The 25,769-nt window shown below is 43.8% G+C and overlaps 2 protein-coding genes across 4 annotated transcripts; both read left to right on the top strand.

Moving 5' to 3' along the window:
* Nucleotides 1–761: 761 nt before the first annotated feature.
* On the top strand, nt 762–14,308 carry zmynd19 (zinc finger, MYND-type containing 19). 2 transcript variants are annotated; one of them, XM_090226956.1, is made up of 7 exons: nt 792–1,029; nt 6,167–7,439; nt 10,700–10,759; nt 10,924–11,030; nt 11,186–11,326; nt 12,368–12,548; nt 12,795–14,308. In XM_090226956.1, exons 4-7 carry the CDS (start codon nt 10,930–10,932, stop codon nt 12,936–12,938), a joined length of 567 nt encoding a protein of 188 aa, XP_090083082.1. In that variant the 5' UTR covers nt 792–1,029; nt 6,167–7,439; nt 10,700–10,759; nt 10,924–10,929; the 3' UTR covers nt 12,939–14,308. The 2 variants fall into 2 exon arrangements, with proteins under 2 accessions (XP_021446558.1, XP_090083082.1); XM_021590883.3 differs by lacking the exon at nt 6,167–7,439 and having other exon boundaries at nt 762–1,029.
* A 446-nt stretch (nt 14,309–14,754) lies between these two features.
* On the top strand, nt 14,755–21,645 carry LOC110509781 (uncharacterized). Of its 2 annotated transcripts, XM_021590880.3 has the most exons (16): nt 14,755–15,068; nt 15,208–15,451; nt 16,008–16,185; nt 16,280–16,514; nt 16,730–16,824; nt 16,942–17,141; nt 17,339–17,417; nt 17,692–17,870; nt 18,101–18,430; nt 18,550–18,948; nt 19,128–19,331; nt 19,425–19,485; nt 19,595–19,811; nt 20,314–20,391; nt 20,505–20,592; nt 20,715–21,645. In XM_021590880.3, the coding sequence occupies exons 2-16, from the start codon at nt 15,246–15,248 to the stop codon at nt 20,797–20,799; spliced, it is 2,634 nt and encodes an 877-aa protein (XP_021446555.2). In that variant the 5' UTR covers nt 14,755–15,068; nt 15,208–15,245; the 3' UTR covers nt 20,800–21,645. The 2 variants fall into 2 exon arrangements, with proteins under 2 accessions (XP_021446555.2, XP_021446556.2); XM_021590881.3 differs by lacking the exon at nt 20,314–20,391 and having other exon boundaries at nt 14,761–15,068.
* Nucleotides 21,646–25,769: the final 4,124 nt, after the last annotated feature.

The raw sequence follows: 25,769 nt of genomic DNA, 5'->3' as shown, positions 1-25,769 counted from the left end.
TTACTCTCAGATTCAAAAATTGTAATTAGCATCAAAGTAGACATCATGCAAGATTACAAATCCTGCACCTAATCTCTAGCTGAAACTTTTGAAAACAGGTATTGTGTCAACTGTGTGAACTTGCACAAGACAGTAAACAGAATTGTCTATTGAAAGAAATTTTGCCAATTTATTAATTACTAAATTTAGCTAACAATTCTTAATCAAGAGATTCTTACCTTTGCCTCGATTTGGCAGTCTTGTCCAGTTCATCGTGGCATTTGTAGTTTTTTATGATAGCAACAGTGTAAATATAGGCAAATATGTTGATAAGTAACCTTATTCTAGCGAGATGCACATGGTTATCAAAATGTCACGCAGTGTAAGTATACACGACACATAACTCTTATTTGAAGGGTTTCTAAACCCCCTATGGGGAAAAACAATTATGGTGGAAAAACAATTGGAACCATTTCATTGTTTGACCGCTAGGTTTTATGGGTATTAAGATCTCGCCGGGATCCTTATGATTGTAATGTACATTAGTTAACTGGCATGGTTAATGTTAGGTAATAGTTATGGTTCATGTAAGGGTTAAAGTTAGGGTTTAGGGCATGGACGTCCAAAGGTTCCCAAATAGCACAGACGTTAACGTGATGGAGCTTGGGTGTTGCTCCAAAGAAATCCCCGTCTTGATTGGCGAATCGGATAGGACGTCAAGAGAATTAAGAACGCAACATATGTTACGATTTTTGGATTGGGCTAAAGCTTTTCAAAGCTCTATTCTCATTGGTTTAAAATGTTTTAGCCTCTTTGTCCCTCCCCAAAATCCAGCGGTGTGTCATGGAGATTTTGTTAGCGGGTAGTGAGGACCAGAATCGGGCAACGATTGACCCTGTTTAACTTAACCGGCTGTACATCGGGGCTGGGGGGTCGCCCTGACGAGTTTTAAACGTGTAGATCGCCTCATATTTTTCCACTTGATCGACTGGTCTTCCAATGTCGGATTTCAAGCTTGGGATTGTTCGACTTGGCCGTGTGGCCGGGAAGGTGAGCTGGATCCGAGGGCTGCCATGTGCGACAAGAAGGGGAGGGGATCACAAAAAGCGGTTACAAAATGGCTCGTTGAGATAGGTGATGGCATCGAAAATATTTTAATTTTGAATATCTGTCGGAAAAGAAGCATACATAAGTTAGCTATCTAGCTAAAGTTAGGTGGCCCAAATGTTTCGCTAAATTCGTATTCTCACGAAGCCGCCCATCTCAAGCCAATTACTAATAGCTAGCTAGGTACAGTTCACCGACGTTCGTAGCTAGTTAATTTATCGAAGCAACGATGTCTTTGGTGAATGTTGAAAGTTAAAATATCATGTAATCTAAATGCACACTTTACCGGTAAAGCAATTGTAGTGTACGCTAGCTAACTGGTATAGATAGTTCTGCTCTAGTCTTAATGAGGAAGCCATTGCATTGCCACGCTTTATCCAGGAACCCCTTGCAACGTGATTGAGCACCGGTATGTTTTAGCCAACAACGGTATTTTTTAAACTAGCTTATTTTTATCTTAACATTTGAAGGCTGATACAAATGTCAATAATGACGCCACATAACATGTAACGTTACTAGGGCTAGCTAGCTAATGTTAGTGTTTTTTTTTTTTTTTTAGCTAGCTAACGTTTTATTTAGGCTAATGACAGTAGCTACGTGATCTACTTTTACCTGACGAATTTGAACAGTGACTTGAATATTTAGGGGCCCTTTTGCTTTTAGCCATAGTTTTCGCACTGAGGGCAGTTGGTGAACATTGAAATGGGTGTGTCACTTATACATGAGAACCACTTGGACATATCACGTGTTATGGAGTGACCCCCCAGGAACATTAGTCAACACCAAATGCGGTGCTGTTGCATGCCAATGCTATGCCTTCCCAAAATGCTTGTTTCATGATTGCTAATTTACTCAAAGCAAATCTAACTTGACTCGTGGTCTTAATTAGGGATGGGTCGACACTTAGAGAATGGTTACCTGAAGGAAAATGGGGAAGGGTCATTATTTAATTTGTTTAATTTAACTAGGCAAGTCAGATTCTTATTTACAACTTTAACTGCCTTGATCAGGGGCAGAACGACAGATTTTTATCTTGTCAGCTCAGGGATTCAATCCAGCAACCTTCCGGGTCCTGGCCCAACACTCTTAACCACAAGGCTACCTGCCACCCCTGCTACCTGCCAATGTTGGGCTATGACAGTCAATTACATGATGTCTCATATCTCACCACCACTAATGAGATGGGTGTACATGATGCATGTTGTCAGAGCATCTCAAAGTCAGTGGGTGTGGTCAACAGTGCACACCTCATCTCTGCTGTCAAATTGAACCTGGATCAATATTTGGTTTTAATGCAGATGAGAGCACTGCTGAATCCAGCTTCACAAAGGGTACCATGAGTTCTAATCCTCTGAGGGAAATGGCAGGGTATTCCCTTTGAATCAGGTACCAAAACTCCTCAAGTTACCCTTGAATGCTTTGTTTGAAGCATTCGGTAACATGACAGCTCGAAAGGCCGCACTTGAATAATTCCGAATCAAGGGCGACCTTTTCCCAAAATCAAAGGACACCCGGGTTGAATTTTATCTTTTAGATTTAAATCATTTTCATTTAGCTTTAAGGTTAACAATGTATGATTGAGAGACAGAATATATATAATACCAGTCAAAAGTTTGGACACCTACTCATGCCAGGTTTTTTTTTTTTGGTTGCCATTTTTACATTGTAGAAGAATAGTGAAGACATCAACACTGTGAAATAACACACGGAATCATGTAGTAACCAATTTAAAAAAATAATCTAAATACGTATATTTTAGATTTGAGATTCTAAGTAGCTACCTATTGCCTTGATGACTGCTTCGCACACTCTTTGCATTCTCTCAACCAGCTTCATGAGGTAGTCAGTCACCTGGAATGCATTTCAATTAACAGGTGTGCCATGTTAAAAGTTAATATATGGAATTTCTTTCCTTAATGCGTTTGAGCCAATCAGTTGTGTTGTGACAAGGTAGGGGTGGTATACAGAAGATAGCCCTATTTGGTAAATGACCAAGTCCATATGGCAATATTATAGCTCCAATAAGCAAAGAGAAAGGACAGTCAATCATCACTTTAAGACATGAAGGTCAGTCAACCCGGAAAATTTCGAATAACTTTTAAAGTTTCTTCGAGTGCAGTCGCAAAAACCATTAAGGGCTATGATAACTGGCTCTCGTGAGGATCGCCACAGGAAAGGAAGGCCCAGAGTTACCTCTGCTGCAGAGGGATATGTTCATTAGTTACCAGCCTCAGAAATTGCAGCACAAATAAATGTGTCTGTTACTTGAACATTGAAGCATCTCAACATCAATTGTTTAGAGGAGACTGTGTGAATCCGGCCTTCATGGACGAATTGCTGCAAAGAAACCACTACTAAAGGACCAATAAGAAGAGACTTACTTGTGCCAAGAAACACGAGCAATGCACATTAGACCGGTAGTTTTTTTTATTTATTTCACCTTTATTTAACCAGGTAGGCTAGTTGAGAACAAGTTCTCATTTGCAACTGCGATCTGGCCAAGATAAGGCATAGCAGTGTGAACAGACAACACAGAGTTACACATGGAGTAAACAATTAACAAGTCAATAACACAGTAGAAAAAAGGGGAGTCTATATATACATTGTGTGCAAAAGGCATGAGAAGGTAGGCAAATAATTACAATTATGCAGATTAACACTGGAGTGATAAATGATCAGATGGTTATGTACAGGTAGAGATATTGGTGTGCAAAAGAGCAGAAAAATAAATAAATAAAAACAGTATGGGGATGAGGTAGGTGAAAATGGGTGGGCTATTTACCAATAGACTATGTACAGCTGCAGCGATCGGTTAGCTGCTCAGATAGCAGATGTTTGAAGTTGGTGAGGGAGATAAAAGTCTCCAACTTCAGCGATTTTTGCAATTCGTTCCAGTCACAGGCAGCAGAGAACTGGAACGAAAGGCGGCCAAATTAGGTGTTGGCTTTAGGGATGATCAGTGAGATACACCTGCTGGAGCGCGTGCTACGGATGGGTGTTGCCATCGTAACCAGTGAACTGAGATAAGGCGGAGCTTTACCTAGCATGGACTTGTAGATGACCTGGAGCCAGTGGGTCTGGCGACGAATATGTAGCGAGGGCCAGCCGACTAGAGCATACAAGTCGCAGTGGTGGGTGGTATAAGGTGCTTTAGTGACAAAACGGATGGCACTGTGATAAACTGCATCCAGTTTGCTGAGTAGAGTGTTGGAAGCAATTTTGTAGATGACATCGCCGAAGTCGAGGATCGGTAGGATAGTCAGTTTTACTAGGGTAAGTTTGGCGGCGTGAGTGAAGGAGGCTTTGTTGCGGAATAGAAAGCCGACTCTTGATTTGATTTTCGATTGGAGATGTTTGATATGGGTCTGGAAGGAGAGTTTAGAGTCTAGCCAGACACCTAGGTACTTATAGATGTCCACATATTCAAGGTCGGAACCATCCAGGGTGGTGATGCTGGTCAGGCGTGCGGGTGCCGGCAGCGAACGGTTGAAAAGCATGCATTTGGTTTTACTAGCGTTTAAGAGCAGTTGGAGGCCACGGAAGGAGTGCTGTATGGCATTGAAGCTCGTTTGGAGGTTAGATAGCACAGTGTCCAAGGACGGGCCGGAAGTATATAGAATGGTGTCGTCTGCGTAGAGGTGGATCAGGGAATCGCCCGCAGCATGAGAAACATCATTGATATATACAGAGAAAAGAGTCGGCCCGAGAATTGAACCCTGTGGCACCCCCATAGAGACTGCCAGAGGACCGGACAGCATGCCCTCCGATTTGACACACTGAACTCTGAACACTGAACTGCAAAGTAATTGGTGAACCAGGCAAGGCAGTCATCCGAAAAACCGAGGCTACTGAGTCTGCCGATAAGAATACGGTGATTGACAGAGTCGAAAGCCTTGGCAAGGTCTATGAAGACGGCTGCACAGTACTGTCTTTTATCGATGGCGGTTATGATATCGTTTAGTACCTTGAGCGTGGCTGAGGTACAACCGTGACCGGCTCGGAAACCAGATTGCACAGCGGAGAAGGTACGGTGGGACTCAAGATGGTCAGTGACCTGTTTGTTGACTTGGCTTTCGAAGACCTTAGATAGGCAGGGCAGGATGGATATAGGTCTGTAACAGTTTGGGTCCAGGGTGTCGCCCCCTTTGAAGAGGGGGATGACTGCGGCAGCTTTCCAATCCTTGGGGATCTCAGACGATATGAAAGAGAGGTTGAACAGGCTGGTAATAGGGGTTGCGACAATGGCGGCGGATAGTTTCAGGAATAGAGGGTCCAGATTGTCAAGCCCAGCTGATTTGTACGGGTCCAGGTTTTGCAGCTCTTTCAGAACACCTGCTACCTGGATTTGGGTAAAGGAGAACCTGGAGAGGCTTGGGCGAGTAGCTGCGGGGGGGGGGGGGAGCTGTTGGCCGAGGTTGGAGTAGCCAGGCGGAAGGCATGGCCAGCCGTTGAGAAATGCTTGTTGAAGTTTTCGATAATCATGGATTTATCGGTGGTGACCGTGTTACCTAGCCTCAGTGCAGTGGGCAGCTGGGAGGAGGTGCTCTTGTTCTCCATGGACTTCAGTGTCCCAGAACTTTTTGGAGTTGGATCTACAGGATGCAAACTTCTGCCTGAAGAAGTTGGCTTTAGCTTTCCTGACTGATTGTGTGTATTGGTTCCTGACTTCCCTGAACAGTTGCATATCGCGGGGACTATTCGATGTTAGTGCAGTCCGCCACAGGATGTTTTTGTGCTGGTCGAGGGCAGTCAGGTCTGGAGTGAACCAGGGGCTATATCTGGTAGTCCAAAGGACCGGTAGTCCAAAGGACAGATGTCTGAGTCCAAATGTTTGATTTTGGTTCCAACCGCCATGTCTTTGTGAGACGCAGAGTAGGTGAACAGATGATATCTGCATGTGGGGTTCCCACCGTGAAACATAGAAGAGAAGGTGTGATTGTCTAGGGGTGCTTAGCTAATGACAGTTGATGTGTTTAGAGTTCAAGGCACACTTAACCAGCATGGCTACCACAGCGTTCTACAGCAATATGCCATCCCATCTGGTTTGCGCTTAGTCCCACTATCATTTGTTTTTCAACAGGACAATGACCCAACACCTCCAGGCTGTGTAAGGTTTTTTCTTTACCAAGAAACCAGTGATGGAGTGCTGCATCAGATGACCTGGCCTCCACAATCACCCGACGTCAACCCAATTAAGATGATTTGGGATGAGTTGGACCGCAGAGTGAAGGGAAAAGCAGCTAACAAGTGCTCAGCTTATGTGGGAACTCCTTCAAGACTGTTGGAAAATGATTCCAGGTGAAGCTGGTTGAGGGAATGTCAAGAGTGTGCAACACTGTCATCAAGGCAAAGGGTGCAGCTTAACTAGGTCTTTCCTTGCACTACTTGGCCATACAACTGGACAATAATCAAGATATGAGAGAACTAGAGCCTGCAGGAGTGTGGTGTTACGGACAGCCCTCTCCCCATCTTTACAACCATTGAATCTATATGTTTTGACCATGACAGTTTACAATCTATGGTAACAGCAAGTCATTTAGTCTTCTCAACTTGTTCAACCAGTCATTACCCGATTCAGCTGAGGTGTAGAATTTAGGGAATGATTTGTATCAAATACAATGCTCTTAGTTTTAGAGATGTTCAGGGCCAGTTTATTATTGGCCGCCCATTCCAAAACAGACTACAACTCTTTGGGGGTTTCGGTGACTTCATTAGCTGTGGTTGCTGATGCATACATGGTTGAATCATCAGCTTATATGGATACACATGCTTTGTCTATTGGTAAAAATACGTAGTCCTATGGCATACCCTCTAAATTAGTCTGGGTTTGAACTGAACAGCAGGCCTATAGGCTATTTAGTGTGGTCTAGTTCTAGGCTACGAAGTGCATGCTCTGAGAAGCACAGCATAGTTCTATTTCTATGATAGCTGCTGGGATGGTGTAGGAATAAATAAAACAAGGCTGCATTACACATGCAATGGATGTTCCAACCTTGAGCCCCAGGCTGCTCTGACCTTGCTGATAAACTTTTTGGGGTGCTGCCTAACCAATGGCAGTTCTGATTTTTATTTATTTATCAAGCCTAGTCCCAAAAATGCATCTTGCGCATCAGACTAGCCTATAGCCTAAATTCTGTTCCGTTTGAGAAAGAGAGCGTGAAGATAAGGACCGGAGGTAAACTTGGATTGCTACTACTATAATTATTTTATTAAACAATATTGTAATTCTTTTTTTAGTTGTTATTTTCAATGACGGCCTTGCAACCTTACAGTTAACTAGTCCAACGCTCTAACCACCTGCCTCATTGCACTCCACGAGGAGACTGCCTGTTACGCGAATGGAGTAAGCCAAGGTAAGTTTCTAGCTAGCATTAAACGTATCTTACAAAAAACAATCAATCAATCATAATCACTAGTTAACTACACATGGTTGATGATATTACTAGTTTATCTAGCGTGTCCTGCGTTGCATAATCGATGCAGTGTGTATCGTTGCTCCAATGTGTACCTAACCATAAACATCAATTCCTTTCTTAAAATCAATACACAGTATATATTTTTAAACCTGCATATTTAGCTAAAAGAAATCCAGGTTAGCAGGCAATATTAACCAGGTGAAATGGTCACTTCTCTTGCGTTCATTGCACGCAGAGTCAGTGTATATTCAACAGTTTGGGCCGCCTAATTTGCCAGAATTTTATGTAATTATGACATAACATAGAAGGTTGTGCAATGTAACAGGAATATTTAGACTTATGGATGCCACCCGTTAGATAAAATACGGAACGGTTCAGTATTTCACTGAAAGAATAAACGTCTTGTTTTCGAGATGATAGTTTCCGGATTCGACCATATTAATGACCTAATGCTTGTATTTCTGTGTGTTATAACGAAGTCTATGATTTGATAGAGCAGTCTGACTGAGCGGTGGTAGGCAGCAGCAGGCTTGTAAGCATTCATTCAAACAGCACTTTTGTGCTTTTTGCCAGCAGCTCTTCGTTGTGCTTCAAGCATTGCGCTGTTTATGACTTCAAGCCTATCAACTCCCGAGATTAGGCTGGCGTAACCGATGTGAAATGGCTAGCTAGTTAGCGGGGTGCTTGCTAATAACGTTTCAAACGTCACTTCATCTCAGCCTGTGGTTGTTTCCCTTGCTCTGCATGGGTAACGCTGTTTCAAGGGTGGCTGTTGTCGATGTGTTCCTGGTTCGAGCCCAGGTAGGAGCGAGGAGAGGGACGGAAGATTTTCTGTTACACTGGCAATACTAAAGTGCCTTTAAGAACATCCAATAGTCAAAGGTATATGAAATACAAATGGTATAGAGAGAAATAGTCCTATAATTCCTATAATATCTACAACCTAAAACTTCTTACTTGGGAATATTGAAGACTCGTGTTAAAAGGAACCACCAGCTTTCATATGTTCTCATGTTCTGTGCAAGGAACTTAAACTTTAGCTTTCTTACATGGCACATATTGCACTTTTACTTTCTCCTCCAACACTTGGTTTTTGCATTATTTAAACCAAATTGAACATGTTTCATTATTTATGAGGCTAAATTGATTAATGTATTATATTAAGTTCAAATAAGTGTTCATTCAGTATTGTTGTAATTGTCATTATTACAAATAAATAAATAGAAAATCGGCCGATTTTAATCGGTATCGGCATTTTTTGGTCCTCCAATAATCAGTATCGACGTTGAAAAATCCTAAACGGTTGACCTTTACTCTCCAGAGATGTTCGATCGGGTTCAAGTCCGGGCTCTGGCTGGGCCATTCAAGTACATTCAGAGACTTGTCCTGAAGCCACTCCTGCGTTGTCTTGGCTGTGTACTTAGGGTCTTTGTCCTGTTGGAAGGTGAACCTTTGCCCCAGTCTGAGATCCTGAGCTCCTTGGAACAGGTTTTCATCAAGGATTTCTCTGTACTTTGCGCTGTTCATCTTTGCCTCAATCATGACTAGTCTCCCAGTCCCTGCTGCTGAAAAACATCCCCACAGCATGATGCTGCCACCACCGTGCCAGGTTTCCTCCAGATGTGAGGCGTGGCATTAATCAGACCAAAGAATCTTGTTTCTCGTGGTCTGAGAGTCCTTCAGGTTCCAAACTTCTATTTAAGAATGATTGAGGCCACTGTGTTCTTGGGGACCTTCAATGCAGCAGACATTTTTTGGTTCCCTTCCCCAGATCTGTGCATTGACACAATCTTGACTTTGAGCTCTGTGGACAATTCCTTTGACCTCATGGCTTGGTTTTTGCTCTGACATGCACTGTCAACTGTGGGACCTTTTTATAGATGGGTGTGTGCCTTTCCAAATCATGTCCAATCAATTGAAATTATTATTATAATTTTTTAAAATTTTTACCCCTTTTCTCCCCAATTTCGTGGTATCCAATTGTTGTAGTAGCTACTATCTTGTCTCATTGCTACAACTCCCGTACGGGCTCGGGAGAGACGAAGGCTGAATGTCATGCGTCCTCCGATACACAACCCAACCAGCCGTACTGCTTCTTAACACAGCGCGCATCCAACCCGGAAGCCAGCCGCACCAATGTGTCGGAGGCTACACCGTGCACCTGGCAACCTTGGCTAGCGCGTCACAGGAGTCGCTGGTGCGCGATGAGACAAGGAGATCCCTACCGACCAATCCCTCCCTAACCCGGACGACGCTAGGCCAATTGTGCGTCGCCCCACGGACCTCCCGGTCGCGGCCGGTTACGACAGAGCCTGGGCGCAAACCCAGGGACTCTGATGGCACAGCTGGCGCTGCAGTACAGCGCCCTTAACCACTGCGCCACCCGGGAGGCCCCAATCAATTGAATTAACCACAGGTGGACATCTCAAGGATGATCAATAGAAACAGGATGCACCTGAGCTCAATTTCGAGTCTCATAGCAAAGGATCTGTAGACTTATGTAAATAAGGTATTTCTGTTCTTGATTTGTAATAACTGCAAATATTTATAAAAACTTTTTTGCCTTCATTACGCTTCATTATGGCGTACTGTGAGTAGATTTGAGGAAAATAAATAGTTTTTGAATAAGACTGTAACGTAACAAAATGTGGAAAAAGGCGAGGGGTCTGAATACTTTCTGAATGCACTGTATAAAAGGCCATTTTTGTCTTGGCCCATCAAATATGCCAATTGATTCATGCAATGCTTTTACTATGAAGGATATCTTTCCACCCCTACTCTTGTCCACGGTGGTCTGGCCCGCAGCCCTGTGCACAATCAAAATTCCTACATTGGCCTGTAATGGATACAGGATGAAGAACAGTTTATAAAACTGTGTATTTAAGGCTCTGGTCTGTCCAAGAAGTGATGGCAAATGTTCTCTACTATCCACTTTGTTTTAATTATTATTTTGGGTATAAGGTGGTGTCGCTTTTTTTTTCATACCTGCAGGGAGGTTTTAGATAAAAGGGCCATCCATTTTCATTTCAGAGAAGTCCAATTTTCTCCATTTAACCCTTATTATAAATAATCTTCACGCCCTCATACCGTCCACATGGTTCAGTGTCGTGTCACACCTCACTGTTGTGACCTTTAAACTACACAATAATAGTGTTAACCCACATTCCAGGTGGCATTATCTGTCCTTTCTTTTGCAGACGAAGTACACACTGATTGATGAACAGGACATACCATTGGTGGAGAACTATGCCTTCGAGGTAAGAGGGTGGGGATTTATGAGGAGGGTGTGGTGAGGGTCATTCTAGTCAAAGACCATTCCCACACGAGACTGGCCCCAGTAAACAAAACAAAACAAGAACAACTGGACTTTTCTTGAGGAAATGGTCTGGGATATAAAAATGTCACACCATTATTTTTTCAGGCACGCATGGATGTCGATGCAGACGGCAATGGGGCAAAGATCTTTGCTTATGCCTTTGACATTGGCAAAGGGCGCTGGGCTGGCAGGCCACTGCACGAGCTGCTCTGGTGAGTCCCACCCCTGCATTCTGCTCCTGAATACATCATCGTAGTCTGTTGGTAAGGGCAGCTTTTTGCCTTTTATCAAACAAACTATCCATTGTTCATATTGTGTGTGACGCTGGCAGACTGGTTGTCAAAAGGAAATGTCAATGTTTCTCCAGGGAGAAGCACAGAGGAGGCATCGCTCCCAGCTTCCAAGTTGTCCACATCAACTCTGTCACAGTGGATAACCGTCTGGACAATCTGCGACTGGTCCCCCTGGGCTGGAGCCCCAAACCAGAGGAGATCTCCAGCAAGCAAAGGTATTACAGCTACCTTCTGCTCTCCTAGCATTCATCACTTCTCCACTACAATTACTAGAGCTACATTCTGCTCTCCTAGCATTCATCACTTCTCCACTACAATTACTAGAGCTACATTCTGCTCTCCTAGCATTCATCACTTCTCCACTACAATTACTAGAGCTACATTCTGCTCTCCTAGCATTCATCACTTCTCCACTACAATTACTAGAGCTACATTCTGCTCTCCCAGCATTCATCACTTCTCCACTACAATTACTAGAGCTACATTCTGCTCTCCCAGCATTCACCACTTCTCCACTACAATTACTAGAGCTACATTCTGCTCTCCCAGCATTCATCACTTCTCCACTACAATTACTAGAGCTACATTCTGCTCTCCTAGCATTCATCACTTCTCCACTACAATTACTAGAGCTACATTCTGCTCTCCCAGCATTCATCACTTCTCCACTACAATTACTAGAGCTACATTCTGCTCTCCCAGCATTCACCACTTCTCCACTACAATTACTAGAGCTACATTCTGCTCTCCTAGCATTCACCACTTCTCCACTACAATTACTAGAGCTACATTCTGCTCTCCTAGCATTCGTCACTTCTCCACTACAATTACTAGAGCTACATTCTTCTCTCCCAGCATTCACCACTTCTCCATTACAATTACTAGAGCTACATTCTGCTCTCCTAGCATTCACCACTTCTCCACTACAATTACTAGAGCTACATTCTTCTCTCCCAGCATTCACCACTTCTCCACTACAATTACTAGAGCTACATTCTTCTCTCCCAGCATTCATCACTTCTCCACTACAATTACTAGAGCTACATTCTGCTCTCCCAGCATTCACCACTTCTCCACTACAATTACTAGAGCTACATTATGCTCTCCCAGCATTCACCACTTCTTTACTGAGGAAAATGCAACATCTTTACTGAGGAAAGACAAGGATATTCAGACTTAGCTCAGTATGACTGGTGTGTTTTAAATGTTTCAGTTGTCATGAAGGTATGTTATGGTCTTTATTTCTCCCCCTGTAGAGAGCAGTCTCTGTACTGGCTGGCCATCCAGCAGGTACCAGCTGACCCTGTAGAGGAGCAGTACCTGGAGCTCAGTCGTACCCGCTACTACAATGCTAACGGAGAGCTGGTGGAGGAGGAGGAGTGCTCCTGTACTTACTACGAGTGTCACTACCCACCCTGCTCGCTCATCGAGAGGAGAGTACGTACTGCTACCATCGTATTTAGTTACCTTCAGTTATTTTCACACTCCATATACTTTCACTGTAGGCAAGGGAATATTGAAGTACATGGCTTTGAGGATTTCTGTGATCCCATTTACTTCCGAGGCTGACATAGATATTGTTGCTATTTTTAGGCGTTTTAATATGTTAGTCTCAGAACAGTGTCACAAAACCCATACAGGTGTCTTTCCACCAGTCTGATTTCTGTCTCCATCTGTCCACAGCTTAGAGAGTTCAACATCTGTGGTCGCTGTCAGGTGGCTCGCTACTGTGGCTCTCAATGCCAGCAAAGGGACTGGCCCGCCCACAAGAAGCAGTGCCGTGAGCGCAAAAGAGTCCTGGCCCTGGAGTCTGAACCAGAGCGATGATCTCTGGATCAACTACCAGGATAGGGGAATGGGGGGAAGATTGGGAATGAAGTGCAAAGAAAAAAATCTGCCAACAGAGAATTATGAGAGGACAATGTTGGTTGGTAGGGTTTAAAAAAAAAAAAAAAAATCTCCATATACTTTCTTTACATGTCAATGGGGATGGTGGGGAAGTGTATATATCATTTTTTTTTTCCGGAGAGGGCGATCCTCCTCGAGCTCTACCTGCTGCTATGGATTTGTATGTTTGAGTAAGATGATGTCACACGGATAAATTGCTTCTTTTGGACAGCAATTGATTATCGACAGTTGTCGTCATCAGCTTTCTCCTTCCTGCCATCCACCAACCTGTAATGCCGTGTACAGGGATCTAGGGAGGACAGTACCTGCTGCTCACCTTGTACAATGGGACATGGACCTTTTCACTGTACTTCTTGGACCTCTGCTGCACACACTCAGTCATCTCCTTGTTATGCTCTAAGACCAACATACAGCAGATAGATTTACTTTGCTGTTTCGCACTAGCAGTGTTGTGTGTGCTGCCATTTTGGACTGACGGACATGGATGAAGTGCTGAACATTGGGGGGGAGGGTGTTTTGGTTCTGTGTGTGTGTGTGTATATATATATATATATATATATATATATAAGTGTCCCTCTTTGTTGGGAAGGGGTCATCAACTTTGGGCTTGATCAGGCATTGTTACTTTCCTGTGTTAAACATCCCTGAATGAATCTGCGATTGGTCAGTTGCCCTTCCAGATGCCCACACAAACAGTCCCTGTCACTAACGCTAACGTTCAAGGGATATCCTGGGAAAAACTTGGAAAACCCAGGTTGGCCGTTGGACAGGCTATGTCAGTTCGGGTCTTGGGATTGTATGAAATGGCCCGAATTCAATTCCATTGTTTTCTACACGTCAGTCATCAGAGATATTTGTTCTATGCCCAATGATCACTCCCTAGGAGTGATGGATGAACACCTGCTCAAAGTTTGTCTTCCTGTTGTGTCTTAGGTGGCAATGAGGAATCCTGACACTCACAGATAATGCATGTAACAAGCAGACCGACATAATACATGCAGCACACGTTGATAGTTTATGTGGACTGGTTCATAACACTGTGCACTGAGTTGTTTTAACACACCCAACCGTTACCTTTGTCATAGAGATGGGGGGGAGTTTAGAGGTAGGGAGAGTTGACTGTTGGGTGTAAAAATGCTACTTTTTTTTTTTTTTTTTTTTTTACAGAATGAAAGCATTAATCACATAAGAGTATAAAGCTACAGTATATGAACAGGAGTACAGTTGGGGATAACTAGCTGTCTCTTTTCACTGTAAAATGATCAAATGAAATAAAATGACAAAATGTTTCCCATGGATGTATGACTGGTGGGAGTTTAAGGCGCCCTCATGGTATGTCACCACAAAACTGTTTGTTCATTTAGATATGGAGGAAATGGTCTACGTTCAGTTGGCCTGATACAATAACAGTGTGACACAGAAGCAATTTGAAGGTGTCGCATATGAGGGTTAGGCTCAGGAAATAATAGCCGGGAATTTATTGTGGAGCTTGTAAAATTAGATCTTTACTTCCATTGGCAGGTGTGTGAATAAACTAGAAGAAAAAGTAAAAGGGACAGCAGACATACAAATAAAGGAGCCTGGACAGTTTAATGTGTCTAAGTAAAGTGGAATGAATAACCTTTACTCAACATCACCATGGTGATCAGTGGGCTGGTCTGGTACTGTGCAGCTCTCTGGGACAAGAGATAGGAGCATAAGGAGCCTGTGACGTTTATCCCCTCCCCTCTCCTTCACATTCCCAAAGCGAACCCAGGCAAAGGAGTGACAAACCCTCACTATATTGAATTAGAGCCTATGTGAAATAGCGGCTTAAGGAAAAATTGCTTGAGAAACACTTACGACTGCTACTAGAAAATGTCACAAAAGTCTATCTTTAGTTGAGTTACAATTGGCCCAGAGGCTCAAATAGTGTTACCGGAGTGCTGAAGGATGGCTTGCTCTGCTGTGCCCAGTGGACTATGATTTACTTACTGGACAGCTTATATGGATGTAGAAAGTCTGTACCCCGAACCACGACTTTTTGAAAACTCACTTTGCACCAACCCGGTGAGTATTTCAAGCTTATATGTTCATATAATTACATTTGTATTATTGTAAGGGCAGACGGCGTCGGAGAGCTGCGCAGGCAATCATAACCAAATCCTAACTCGGGAATCCTAACTTTGGGGACTTTTATTCCCAAAAGGCACTGAAATCCTGAAATAAAACCACTCCTGACAATTGATGGCTTGTCCTTGCCAATGTCACTCGGAGAGATCACTGTCCATGCTCCTGTGTCCGGAGCCCACTCATGTGAAGGCTGCGTTGGAAGTTCTGAGTAGGTCTGCTCAGGAGAGCAGAAAGCAGCTGGTGGTGGAGATACTGAAGGATCCTAAGAGAGAGCGCTACATCAGGACACTAGAATATTTACTCAGCTCCACAGACTCATGGTGAGTGCAGATTGATACTACTTTACAGTTTTTACACATTACAGTTTTGCCCTGTTTACACCTGGGCTCTCAAACAACCCATCACGTACTCTATTCCTAAAGGTGTGTCATGCAAACATGCCTTGTGATCAAGGTTGCATTATGGTATTTGTGTACCTATACAGTACAATGTTTTATTTTACTGTAATAAAGAAGTAATTAGTCCCTGCACATCAATGTTTGTGCTGCTAAGGCAAAATGCACATCTTTCCTCTAAGTAAGCATTTGTCTATCCTCTCCTGTGCAGTGAGAGGAAAAGTCTTCCCTGCCTTGTACGGGCCTCGCTTTGCGTTCCCATAACAGCAAGGTCCCCACCCTGAACTCCAATAAGTGATATGGAGGTTGGCTGCCCTTGAATATGCCTGAGTTTGTGACTACTGAATGTGACTACTAAAGAAAATCATGTTTACTGCTGTTTGTAATTTACACAACCATGGTTCCAAGACGCATATTAATTAACATTAATATCAGCCTTTACACTGACTGGTGGTTAATGTTTTTCCCGTTGCTCATTCAGGCTTTGCAGTACTGCAGCCTATCTTCTTGGAGTCCTGGTGGAGAGAGAGGAGGTTGTGCAGCAGCTCAAGGCCAAGGCTCCAAAGAGCAGCAACAGCCTTGTTGGGACTCTAGGGAAGCTCCTAACCAGACATGATCCAGACATTGTGATGAATGCTGCTGGTGCTTTAGCCTCTTTGGTAATAGAGTGTGTGTGTGTGTGTGTGTAAAAGAGAGTGTGTGGGGCAGCCTTACCAGTGACCCTCTCTGTCTTGAATCATCCCTCTCTCTCAGGTTGAGAGCTCGGCTGGACGTGGGTGGCTACAGAGAGACCAGGCTGTGTTTGGTCAGCTCTTGACCAGCCTGTTGACCCTGCTGGACCACGGACCGGAGAGCATGGTGAACTCTGCAGCCCTGATCCTGGCCAGGCTGTCCCTGTGTGATGTGGCCTGCCAAGGCCTGTTACGCCACCCCTCAGCCCCCAGCACCTTGGGCTGCCTGGTACAATGCCTGGCACACAGCCATACAGGTCAGAGCTAAGGACGCAGGAGGGATAAGGTCTTGTGTGGCAAAACATAGTGCTGCCAATGCTCTGCACTATTGAACCCAAAATACCAGTAGGAATGGTTTTATTGCTTCACTAGGTCGGGATGTTTCGTCAAATGTTGACAGTGACAGGTTTTCTTGTTTAACAGATAAACGTTTAGCTGCATGCTTCTAATGGCTGTTTTTCACTTGTAATAGACACGGCTATGAATGCAGCCTTTGCTTTGGGTCGTCTGTGTGGAAGTGAAAGAGGCAGGAGTCTCATTCTGACATTTGCGCCAGAGTACCAACTGGTAAGACACTGTACACATCTGTTTGAGGAGAACAGTAGATGGTGGAATAAGTAGTAGATTCTGAATCCACACCAAGCTCTGTCATTCAAAAGGGCCTTGTACTTTTCATCTCTCCAGGTTCACAGTCTGCAAGCCCTCATGAGTGAGGTGGCTGGGCCAGAGGCAGGACAGACAGCCTGTTTTGCATTGAGTTGCCTAGTAACAGAAGAAGATGGACACGCTCTGGTGCTGGGTAGCCCATCCCTTCCCAGCCTTCTTGATGCTCTTCTCTACCGCTTACAAACAGAAGACCAGGACAGTGCCTGGTTTGCTGCCATGTACGTATGTCACTCAATCCTCCACCTTACACCCTAGGGCTTAACTCCTTCCATGATCAAGAAGCATTAATAGTCTCACTGTCACTGTACCACTAGAGAACATGGAAAATATTTCACAATCTATCACAGTGAAGTCAGGTTAGGTAGCTAGCTGAAGCACACCGCCTCACCCTTCCGTCCCTCTCTCGGTCTCACAGGGCAGTGAAAGTGTTTGTGTCACGACCGGCTGGAGTGTTACACGTGCGAGAGCACAGGTCTCTGAGGGAGCGACTGAAGGTTGTCTTATTACAGTACTCTCTGGAGAATTTCTGTTGAACCAGTTTATGCTAATGTGCCTGGAATGCAGTGTTTGCTTGGTTGGTCAGTTATTACATAGCCTATAGATATTTTTTTCAGTATCAATAGGATGTCTATTACTACATCAATCATATTACTATATCAAAGTTTTATTATATATGTCAATATCCATTAACAGTTATCAATTGAAAATTAAATTGTCTTACTTGCATTCATTACATTGTCTCAATCCCTTTCTGACTCTCTCCTCCAGTCTCTCTCCAGCTCTCCCTCCATTGGCAAGGATCTCAGGGAGGAAGTGACCTCATGTCTTAGGAAGCTGGAGCCACTTGTTAAGCCATTGCCCCCGACAACTAGGCGCCTCCCATCTGGGGCCTGCACTGTGTCATGGGAGAAGTGTTTCCCTGAGAGTGGCCTAGAGGTCACTTACAGGTCAGCTGGATGCAGGAATGTTAAGGAGTGTTATTATAGGGACCTTTTCACCAAATACACCCTCTCGCAATATTCTTAGAGGAAACCAGAAAATATCAGTGTGCTAACAAACAACCTGTTTTACATTGTGGCATACTGGCATTTAACATAGAATTGCAGAAACAACGAACAAATACTAAAATGTATATTTTTTAGCAATAAGCTGATATGTGGTCTCTTACTGTCCTCAGCCTTCTGGACAGAGAGATAGTTATGTATCGTGGAACCCAATGTCACGTGACTTTACCGGTATCAGTCCTCAAACCTGGACATGAGTTCTCACTCCGACTGATCCACTCTTCCGCTGATGGAGACACCAGCCCCTGCAGCGAGCCTGTGCTATTGGTCATAGAATCAGAGGAGACGGGGGCAAGGCCTGGTCCTCCACAGAAGCTGCGCGTGATTGGATGCACAGCCTCTCATGTGCGACTGAGTTGGGTTGCGCCGGCGGGTGAGCTGAAGCCCCAGGTGTATCAGCTGTATCGTGGTGAAACACTACTAGATACCACAACAGAGCTGAGGTAAATGATGTAACAATCAATGTCCTTTTTAAACAGCTCCTTTTGAGTAAAGAGTTATCATCATCCTCCACACAAAAGCCTGGAATATTAACCATAACACATAACATAACATTTGCCAGGGCTGTAGTGGGTGGTCTGTCCCCGGGAACCCTTTTCCAGCTGGGTGTGTGCGCAGTGGGGCCAGGGGAAGAGGTTGGCCCCTGTGCGGAGGTGGAGGTCCGTACAGCCAAGGACCAGGACCACGCACCCAGCGGCCTGACCATGGTGGTGCTGGGCAGGCATGAGCTGCAGATCATGTGGGGGGCTCCCCTGGTGCCCCTGGGTCGCCTGTTCAACTATGAGCTGAGGCTGAATGATTGCGTGGCTTACTTGGGCACGGCGCGTGCTCACACTGCCCGCCGTCTGGCCGCCAACACGGCCTACACCTGTACTGTAACGGCCATCACCACCAGAGGGCGCTCTCAGAGCCGGTCCGTCACTAAGAGGACCGCTCGCGACGAGTACCCGTACACACAGAGGTGAGAAGAGGAAAGACAATCAGATTATATCTCTAACATGTAGCTTGTGTAACTGAATCTATCCATTGACAGGGTGGACTTTAAGAGTATTCGGTCTCAAGTGATGCTCTTTCCCATGTGTGGGGGCCGTATCACAAGCCACAGTTTTGTTATATTCTGTCCGTCTGGCTGCCTATCAGGTGTCTGTACTCCTCCAGCCGTCAGCCTCCTCCTAAGACTCCTTCATCACCCCCATCAGTCACAGAGGCAACAGAGGTCAGACGAAAGGTCACAGAGATCGTGGAAAAGGCCAAGAAACCCCACTCTGCACACGACCATCTGACCAAGGTCCATCTGTCCAGCAGGCAATACAGAGGGACTGATCACGACAGCGAGAGACACAGGTTACCCTCATCTGAAACAAAGCTTTGTCTTGTGAGAGATCATCTTGACGTGTAGATTTGTTGTGTGATTTTATGTCCTTTTCCTTCCTCCAGGCAACCTTTGGTCTCCACTTCATCTGCTGGCTGTGAAAGCAGCAAAATGGAATCATCTGAGGTAGGCCTACCTACACTTTGGTATCTTAGACAATGCAGTAACAAAGCAATTTTGGGGGGAATCCAAGCGCTAATGATTTCTCCTGTTTTACTGTATTTCTTTGTTCTAGATGATGACCATGGGGCTGGTGAATGGATATGATGCAAAGGCCTTATGGAGGAGAGCCAAAGAGAGGGCAGGAGTATCTGTCTGCCCTGCTGGGCTTCCAGTCCGACCCCTGCTCCATCTCCAGGCTAAGACTGAGGAAAACCTGCTTGAGAGGCAGTCCCACCGTGGCCTGGACCAGCATTTAGACCCTTCATGCCTCAGGGCCCAAATAAGCCCATGTAGGTAGTCTGACTAGACATCCTGGTCCACAATTTTCTAATGTTCTGGCTTAACACGTTTGTATGTAATATAACGTCAGTTTGGCATAGAGGAGCTACGTCACTGCCTATGCCACTACCTTATCTGCTTGAATAAAATATAAAGTAGTAGCTAGCAAGATGGAGATCACAGACATTATTTTGAATTAGTTAATTTTGCAAGTGGCTAATTTGCATCAATTAAAACCACTGCAAAGGTTTGGCCTGCAAACTTGGTTTACAAATTGTGACGTTCTGGCATGTTTTCCTCGTGATTTGTTGGGAGAGTTGTCTGTCTGAAGAGGGCCCTCCCCGGATTAAAAAAAACAAACCTTTATTGAAGTTGCCAAAAGAGTCATTGAAAACAGAACCTAGTCACTGCTGTTTCCTAGGGTCGAGACTACCAGGTAGGTTATATTTCTGTGTCAAATAGATAGAGGCTTCACTGGTCATGGGTAATGGTGCACCTATTGTATAACCCCAGGGATGCTTCTCCAGTGGAGTGCTCTCAGAAGACGACCTAGAGACAGAGGAAAACTCCCCTGTATCCCCCATCATTTAGGTGAATATGTTACATGTTTAGCAACAACACAAATGCACTATTCCTGTCATACATCTGTTTCTGTCTATGTCTGTGCTTGTGTTCATGTCTGTTTGTGGTGGTACATACAACAGATGCAGTGAAGTTAGTCCATCCCATTCCTCCCTCCTACCCACAACTGGACTGGACAGGAAACTATAAAGACAAGCTGCTGAGAGACCGGTAGGGGTCCTGTTGACTTTTTATCTGGAACTTGAACGCTCTGCTGTCTTTCAATATTGTGTTCTGCCTTAACATCCCTTCCTATAACCCTAACCCTCTGTCTGTGTACATCTCTGTCCTAGGACAAGGCTTTTGACAGGACCAAGAGTGCAGAGCGAAATCCGAGGAAGACATCCCCTAACAACAAACTGGACCAAGCTTAGCTGATAATGATCCGTAGAGGAAAGCATGGGTTACACGGAAAAATCTAAAACAAGCAGAGAATGGTGCTGCTTCAGAGAATGGTGCTGCTTCAGAGAATGGTGCTGCTTCAGAGAATGGTGCTGCTTCAGAGAATGGTGCTGCTTCAGAGAATGGTGCTGCTTCAGAGAATGGGTTTTGGGGGCTCGTCTCAATACCAGTGATTTTCATAAAGACTGTGTGAATGGAAAAATGTAATAATCAACTGTTTCAGGCTTGTTATTCAGTATTAATGCCCGGAATTCAATTTTTTTTAAATGTTTTGTTTATTTTGATGCCGATGTTTGTTTCAAATCAATGATGTTAAATGAGTGAATCTCAAATCATAGATCCTCATTTTTGCATCAATCATATGGTTAAAGAAGTATTACTCAGCAGAAAATAAACTATCCCACCAAACAAAATATTTTTCTGTCCCCAAAATAGAGTACAGTAATGTATCTATGAAATGTATTTTTTCTGATGTTATTGTCAGATTATCCAGCCTCGTCATTATTTGACTAGTGTAGTTGTACCTGTGTTGTGAACAGAGACATTTTTAGAGGACATATTCAACATCAAGCAATCATCTCAAATTGGGTTGCACATTTTTGGGGAATATGCAGAGGTGGAAACTTTCCGTGGGAATTAACGGGAATGAACTGAAATATATGGAAATGAATATTAATACCATTTAAATGTAGATGTTTTTTGCATTGGATATATTTACCATATCATATGAAGACAGAAACATAAACCTTTTACCTTATCAGTAGACATAATTGCAAATGATTAAATCCTTCCAATATAAATAAAACAATATTTAATTATGAATTAAATGAGTTGACTCTTCACATGGGAAGATATCACTGAACAACAAAAGAAAGGGGATATTGAATGATCCCCAATGATCCATCGCATCTCCCAAAAACATTTTCAACATACATCTGTAAAATGATAGTCTAGAAACTAAAGCTTTGGTTGTCTTCCTCTCAGGACGATGGAGGCAACAGGGGAAAGAGCCTCAGATCCATAAAGTCCCTTCCACCAGGTGGGCGATTGAGATATGTTGGAACAACTGCCATATTGCATCTCCATCCCAAAGCCCTTGCTTGGAAGTGTACTTTGTCAGACTGCCAAGAACCTTGCTCTCCTCCAGGCCAAGGTGGCGAGACACGGTAGTGATGACACCATAGGCCTTGTTGATCTCTGCACCAGACAGGATGCTCTTGCCAGCATACTTGGAATCAAACATGTACTCTGCTGTGTATATGGGCTTCAGGCAGAAATCTTCACGCTTTTTGATGTATTTCAGCACTGCAGTTTCCTCTGCTTGGAGCAACAGTGAAGTGGGCAGGGCAGTACGGATCTCTTTTCTTACATCTGCAAGCAGTCTGAACATCAGACAGGATGGCATTGTCTCCCTCAATCTGTGTAATGGCTACTGCTATAGGTTCCAGGAGTTTCAGGCTGCTTTACCACTCTCTCCCAAAATACATCATCCAGGAGGATCCTCTTGATGGGGCTGTCCATATCGACAGACTGTGATATGGCCATTTCTTGGAGAGACTCCTTCCCCTCCAGGAGACTGTCAAACATGATGACAACATCACCCCAATGGGTGTTGCTGGGAAGCTTCAATGTGTTGCTCTTATTCTTCTCATTTTGCTTGGTGAGGTAGATTGCTGCTATAACTTGATGACCCTTCACATACCTAGCCATTTCCTTGGCTCTCTTGTAGAGTGTATCCATAGTTTTCAGTGCCAGATGTCCTTGAGGAGCAGATTCAATGCATGAGCAGCACAGCCAATGGGTGTGATGTGAGGGTAGGACTCCTCCACTTTAGACCAAGCAGCCTTCATGTTCACAGCATTGTCTGTCACCAGTGCAAATACCTTCTGTGGTCCAAGGTCATTGGTGACTGCCTTCAGCTCATCTGCAACGTAGAGACGGGTGTGTCTGTTGTCCCTCGTGTCTGTGCTCTTGTAGAATACTGGTTGAGGAGTGGAGATGATGTAGTTAATTATTCCTTGCCTATGAACCCATCAGAGATGATTGCAAAACTTTCTGCTTTCTCTATGATTTGCTTGATCTTCACTTGAACTCTGTTGAACTCTGCATCCAGCAAATGAGTAAATTAAGCATGTCTGGTTGGAGGGGTGTATGCTGGGCGAAGAATATTCAGAAATCTCTTCCAATACACATTGCCTGTGAGCATCAGAGGTGAGCCAGTTGCATTACACATCTCGAGCAAGACATTCATCAGCATTTCTCTGACTACGCTCCTCCATTGAGTAAAAAAAAACGTTGAATTCCAGGAGGACCATGAGCTGTTGCTATCGACAAGGTGTCTGATTCATCATTTACACCTCGAATAGAAGTAGAGGGACTTTTGTCAGATGTTGCTTGTTGTGAGCACTGAGGGAACTTTATGCACTTGGCCAGCTGATTCTGCATCTTTGTTGCATTCCTCACATATCATTTGGCACAGTATTTGCAAATGTACACAGCTTTTCCTTCTACATTAGCTGCAGTGAAATGTCTCCACACATCAGAAAAAAACCTCAAATACAGTTCCATGTACAGATAAATAGTTAAGCTGTTAGATTAAGATAAATGTTTTAAAATGAAACATGTATGGAAACAGCAGGCTCAAGCAAGCTAAAACCCACATGGTAGCAAAAACTAACTTGCAGAAATTGTTAACAAGTTACAAATGATTATAAACACACTTTGCTGTAGGCTACTATTTACTAGGTAACAAAACATCATGTATGTCATATAAAATATATTGACCCCACCCAGTATTGTAATCAAAACTTACCAGAAACCATGTAGTCCTTGGCTCAGACAGTGTAGTAGTGTCGGCACAATAGCATCTCATTAGTGTGCAAGATCTTGAGAATCAGCTGCACATGTAATAGAAGAGTGTGTTGCACATGTGATGGAAGAATGCACTGTGCATGCAGAGGGTTGCAATTCCATTGAATTGGAGATACTTTAACCAAAATATGCCACAAGACCTAGAATTGCCTTATGTGTATCCCACAAAAAAAGGTTAACTGTTATAAGCTAACTTTTTTGATCAATTTAAGCTAAATTCCCCAAATTGTTTTGAATTTATCATCACTTTAGAAAACGTTATCCATTCCGTTGTGTTAGGTTTTGAAACAACATCCACAACAGCCATTTTTTACCCTGTTTCAACCTGCTTTTGAACAAATTTCTTCAAATTGATCATCACAGTGAGGCGAGTTTTAAAAGGATGATACTGTTTTGAGTGGCTGTTAGGGTACTACCTACACATGTCCTGAGAGCATAGAGGAGATTACCGCGACTCAACAGTCACATGGAATTTTACTGGCGTTGCAGCGGTAATATGGTCACCGCTACAGCCCTAGCTGCTATTCTATTCTATGTGGACTCCACCGGAATTCTTGGTGTGCACAATACCGTACCTGATGAAGAGGGATAACACAAGGCCAGGGGTTTATTCAGCTCTCTGACATCTCTCGGTGTCAGTCTGTGCTGTCTGTGTTGCAGTATCAGAGCCTGCAGCTGAGGAACCAGCTGGGCCGAAGAAGACCCCATATGGAGATGTGATGGAATGACCACAAGACATACTCATGTACAGGCAACCCCAGCTCTCTGCTTCACATCACACCAGGTCAATCCCATCAACGAGCACATTTATTTATTATGGTTTGACTGTGTCACCACTAATGGACGATGTTCTGCCACGTTGGACTTCTTTTCACACAGCTTAATTGAACCCTCTTTTTGGAGCAGAGAACCTTGTAAAGGGTTTAGTTAGGACCGGGACAATACCAGTATCTTGATATTTTTTTTCCATGGCCAAAATAAAATCACGAAGCAGACCTAATTCTTTGTTCCTTTAAAAACCAGCTGTATGTAAATAATTGTGTGCTATAGCTTGGAAAATGAATGTGACTGGATGACAGCATCATGTTTGTTTTCAACATTAGGGCTGTTTTCCTAAAGAAGTTAAATCTGCTTCATGTTTTGTTTCCTTACCATGATACTAATGAGTATGGTGAAACTGGTATCCTCCCGGCCCTCGTTTCAGTTGATTATTGTATTTCTTCAGATTTGGCCACCTTGACTTGTGTCCAGATGTGTACCGTATAGCCTATTGTAGGGGTATTCAGCTCTTACCCTATGAGGTCTGGAACCTATTGGTTTCTGTTCTACCTGATACTTAATTGCACCCACCTGGTGTCCAAGGTCTAAAACAGTGATTAGAGGGGAACGATTAAAAAAAGCAGTGGAACTGGCTTCAAGGTCCGGAGTTGAGTTTGAGGGGCCTAGTGCATATGTTATATATGGAAAAGGTAAGGGGAAACATTGTTATTCTCTGTCACAGAGTGGTCCTTGGGACGCAAGTGAAACTTGAGTCTTGAGGTTGAATAAACAATGTCCATTTGATCACATCCTGAAAATACTGGGTTTATTGCAATAGAAGTCATGACCATCATCATCAAGCTTTTATCTCCTCAAAGATAATCTACCGTTGACACATGGAAGTAAGGGTGAGATTTCCAGACAGATATGCTGTGGGATTTGGAACCGGATATGAGGGCTGATGATGATGCTGCATTTTGACAGCAAATTTGACAGCAAATTTGAAGCTCATGATCATGTATTATTCTTTATGTATGGGTTGGCATGTTGTATGGTGAAACAAACCTGTAGTTTCATAATTTGCCACTAGTGGTCAGTATCGATTATTGAGGTTTTGTATAACCGCTGAGCCTGTAACACAGTTTGGGACAGGTTATAGTCACAGAATAACATATGGTACTAGATATAAAGGGCATGAGGATGCCTCACTTACATGATGCTTTACTGTTTGACAAAAGGTCTGATAGAATTCCATTGTAAGGACTGTACTGCCTGCATTCATTAACTTGGTGAGCAGCTCCCTTAAGAGTTGACCA

Source organism: Oncorhynchus mykiss, chromosome 29 (genome assembly GCF_057628025.1).
Source record: "Oncorhynchus mykiss isolate SJ-2025 chromosome 29, ASM5762802v1, whole genome shotgun sequence".
Taxonomy (NCBI): Eukaryota; Metazoa; Chordata; class Actinopteri; order Salmoniformes; family Salmonidae; genus Oncorhynchus; species Oncorhynchus mykiss.
Note: the sequence above shows the minus strand (reverse complement) of the source record. Positions and strands in the feature narration are given on the sequence as shown.

Coding starts and splice junctions, on each gene's coding strand:
- zmynd19 (XM_021590883.3), top strand. CDS start 979: ATGTCGGATTTCAAGCTTGGGATTGTTCGACTTGGCCGTGTGGCCGGG. Junction 11,031..11,185: donor CCACTGCACGAGCTGCTCTG/GTGAGTCCCACC, acceptor ATGTTTCTCCAG/GGAGAAGCACAGAGGAGGCA. Junction 11,327..12,367: donor GAGATCTCCAGCAAGCAAAG/GTATTACAGCTA, acceptor CTCCCCCTGTAG/AGAGCAGTCTCTGTACTGGC.
- LOC110509781 (XM_021590880.3), top strand. CDS start 15,246: ATGGCTTGTCCTTGCCAATGTCACTCGGAGAGATCACTGTCCATGCTC. Junction 16,515..16,729: donor CCTGGCACACAGCCATACAG/GTCAGAGCTAAG, acceptor CACTTGTAATAG/ACACGGCTATGAATGCAGCC. Junction 17,871..18,100: donor GGCCTAGAGGTCACTTACAG/GTCAGCTGGATG, acceptor TACTGTCCTCAG/CCTTCTGGACAGAGAGATAG.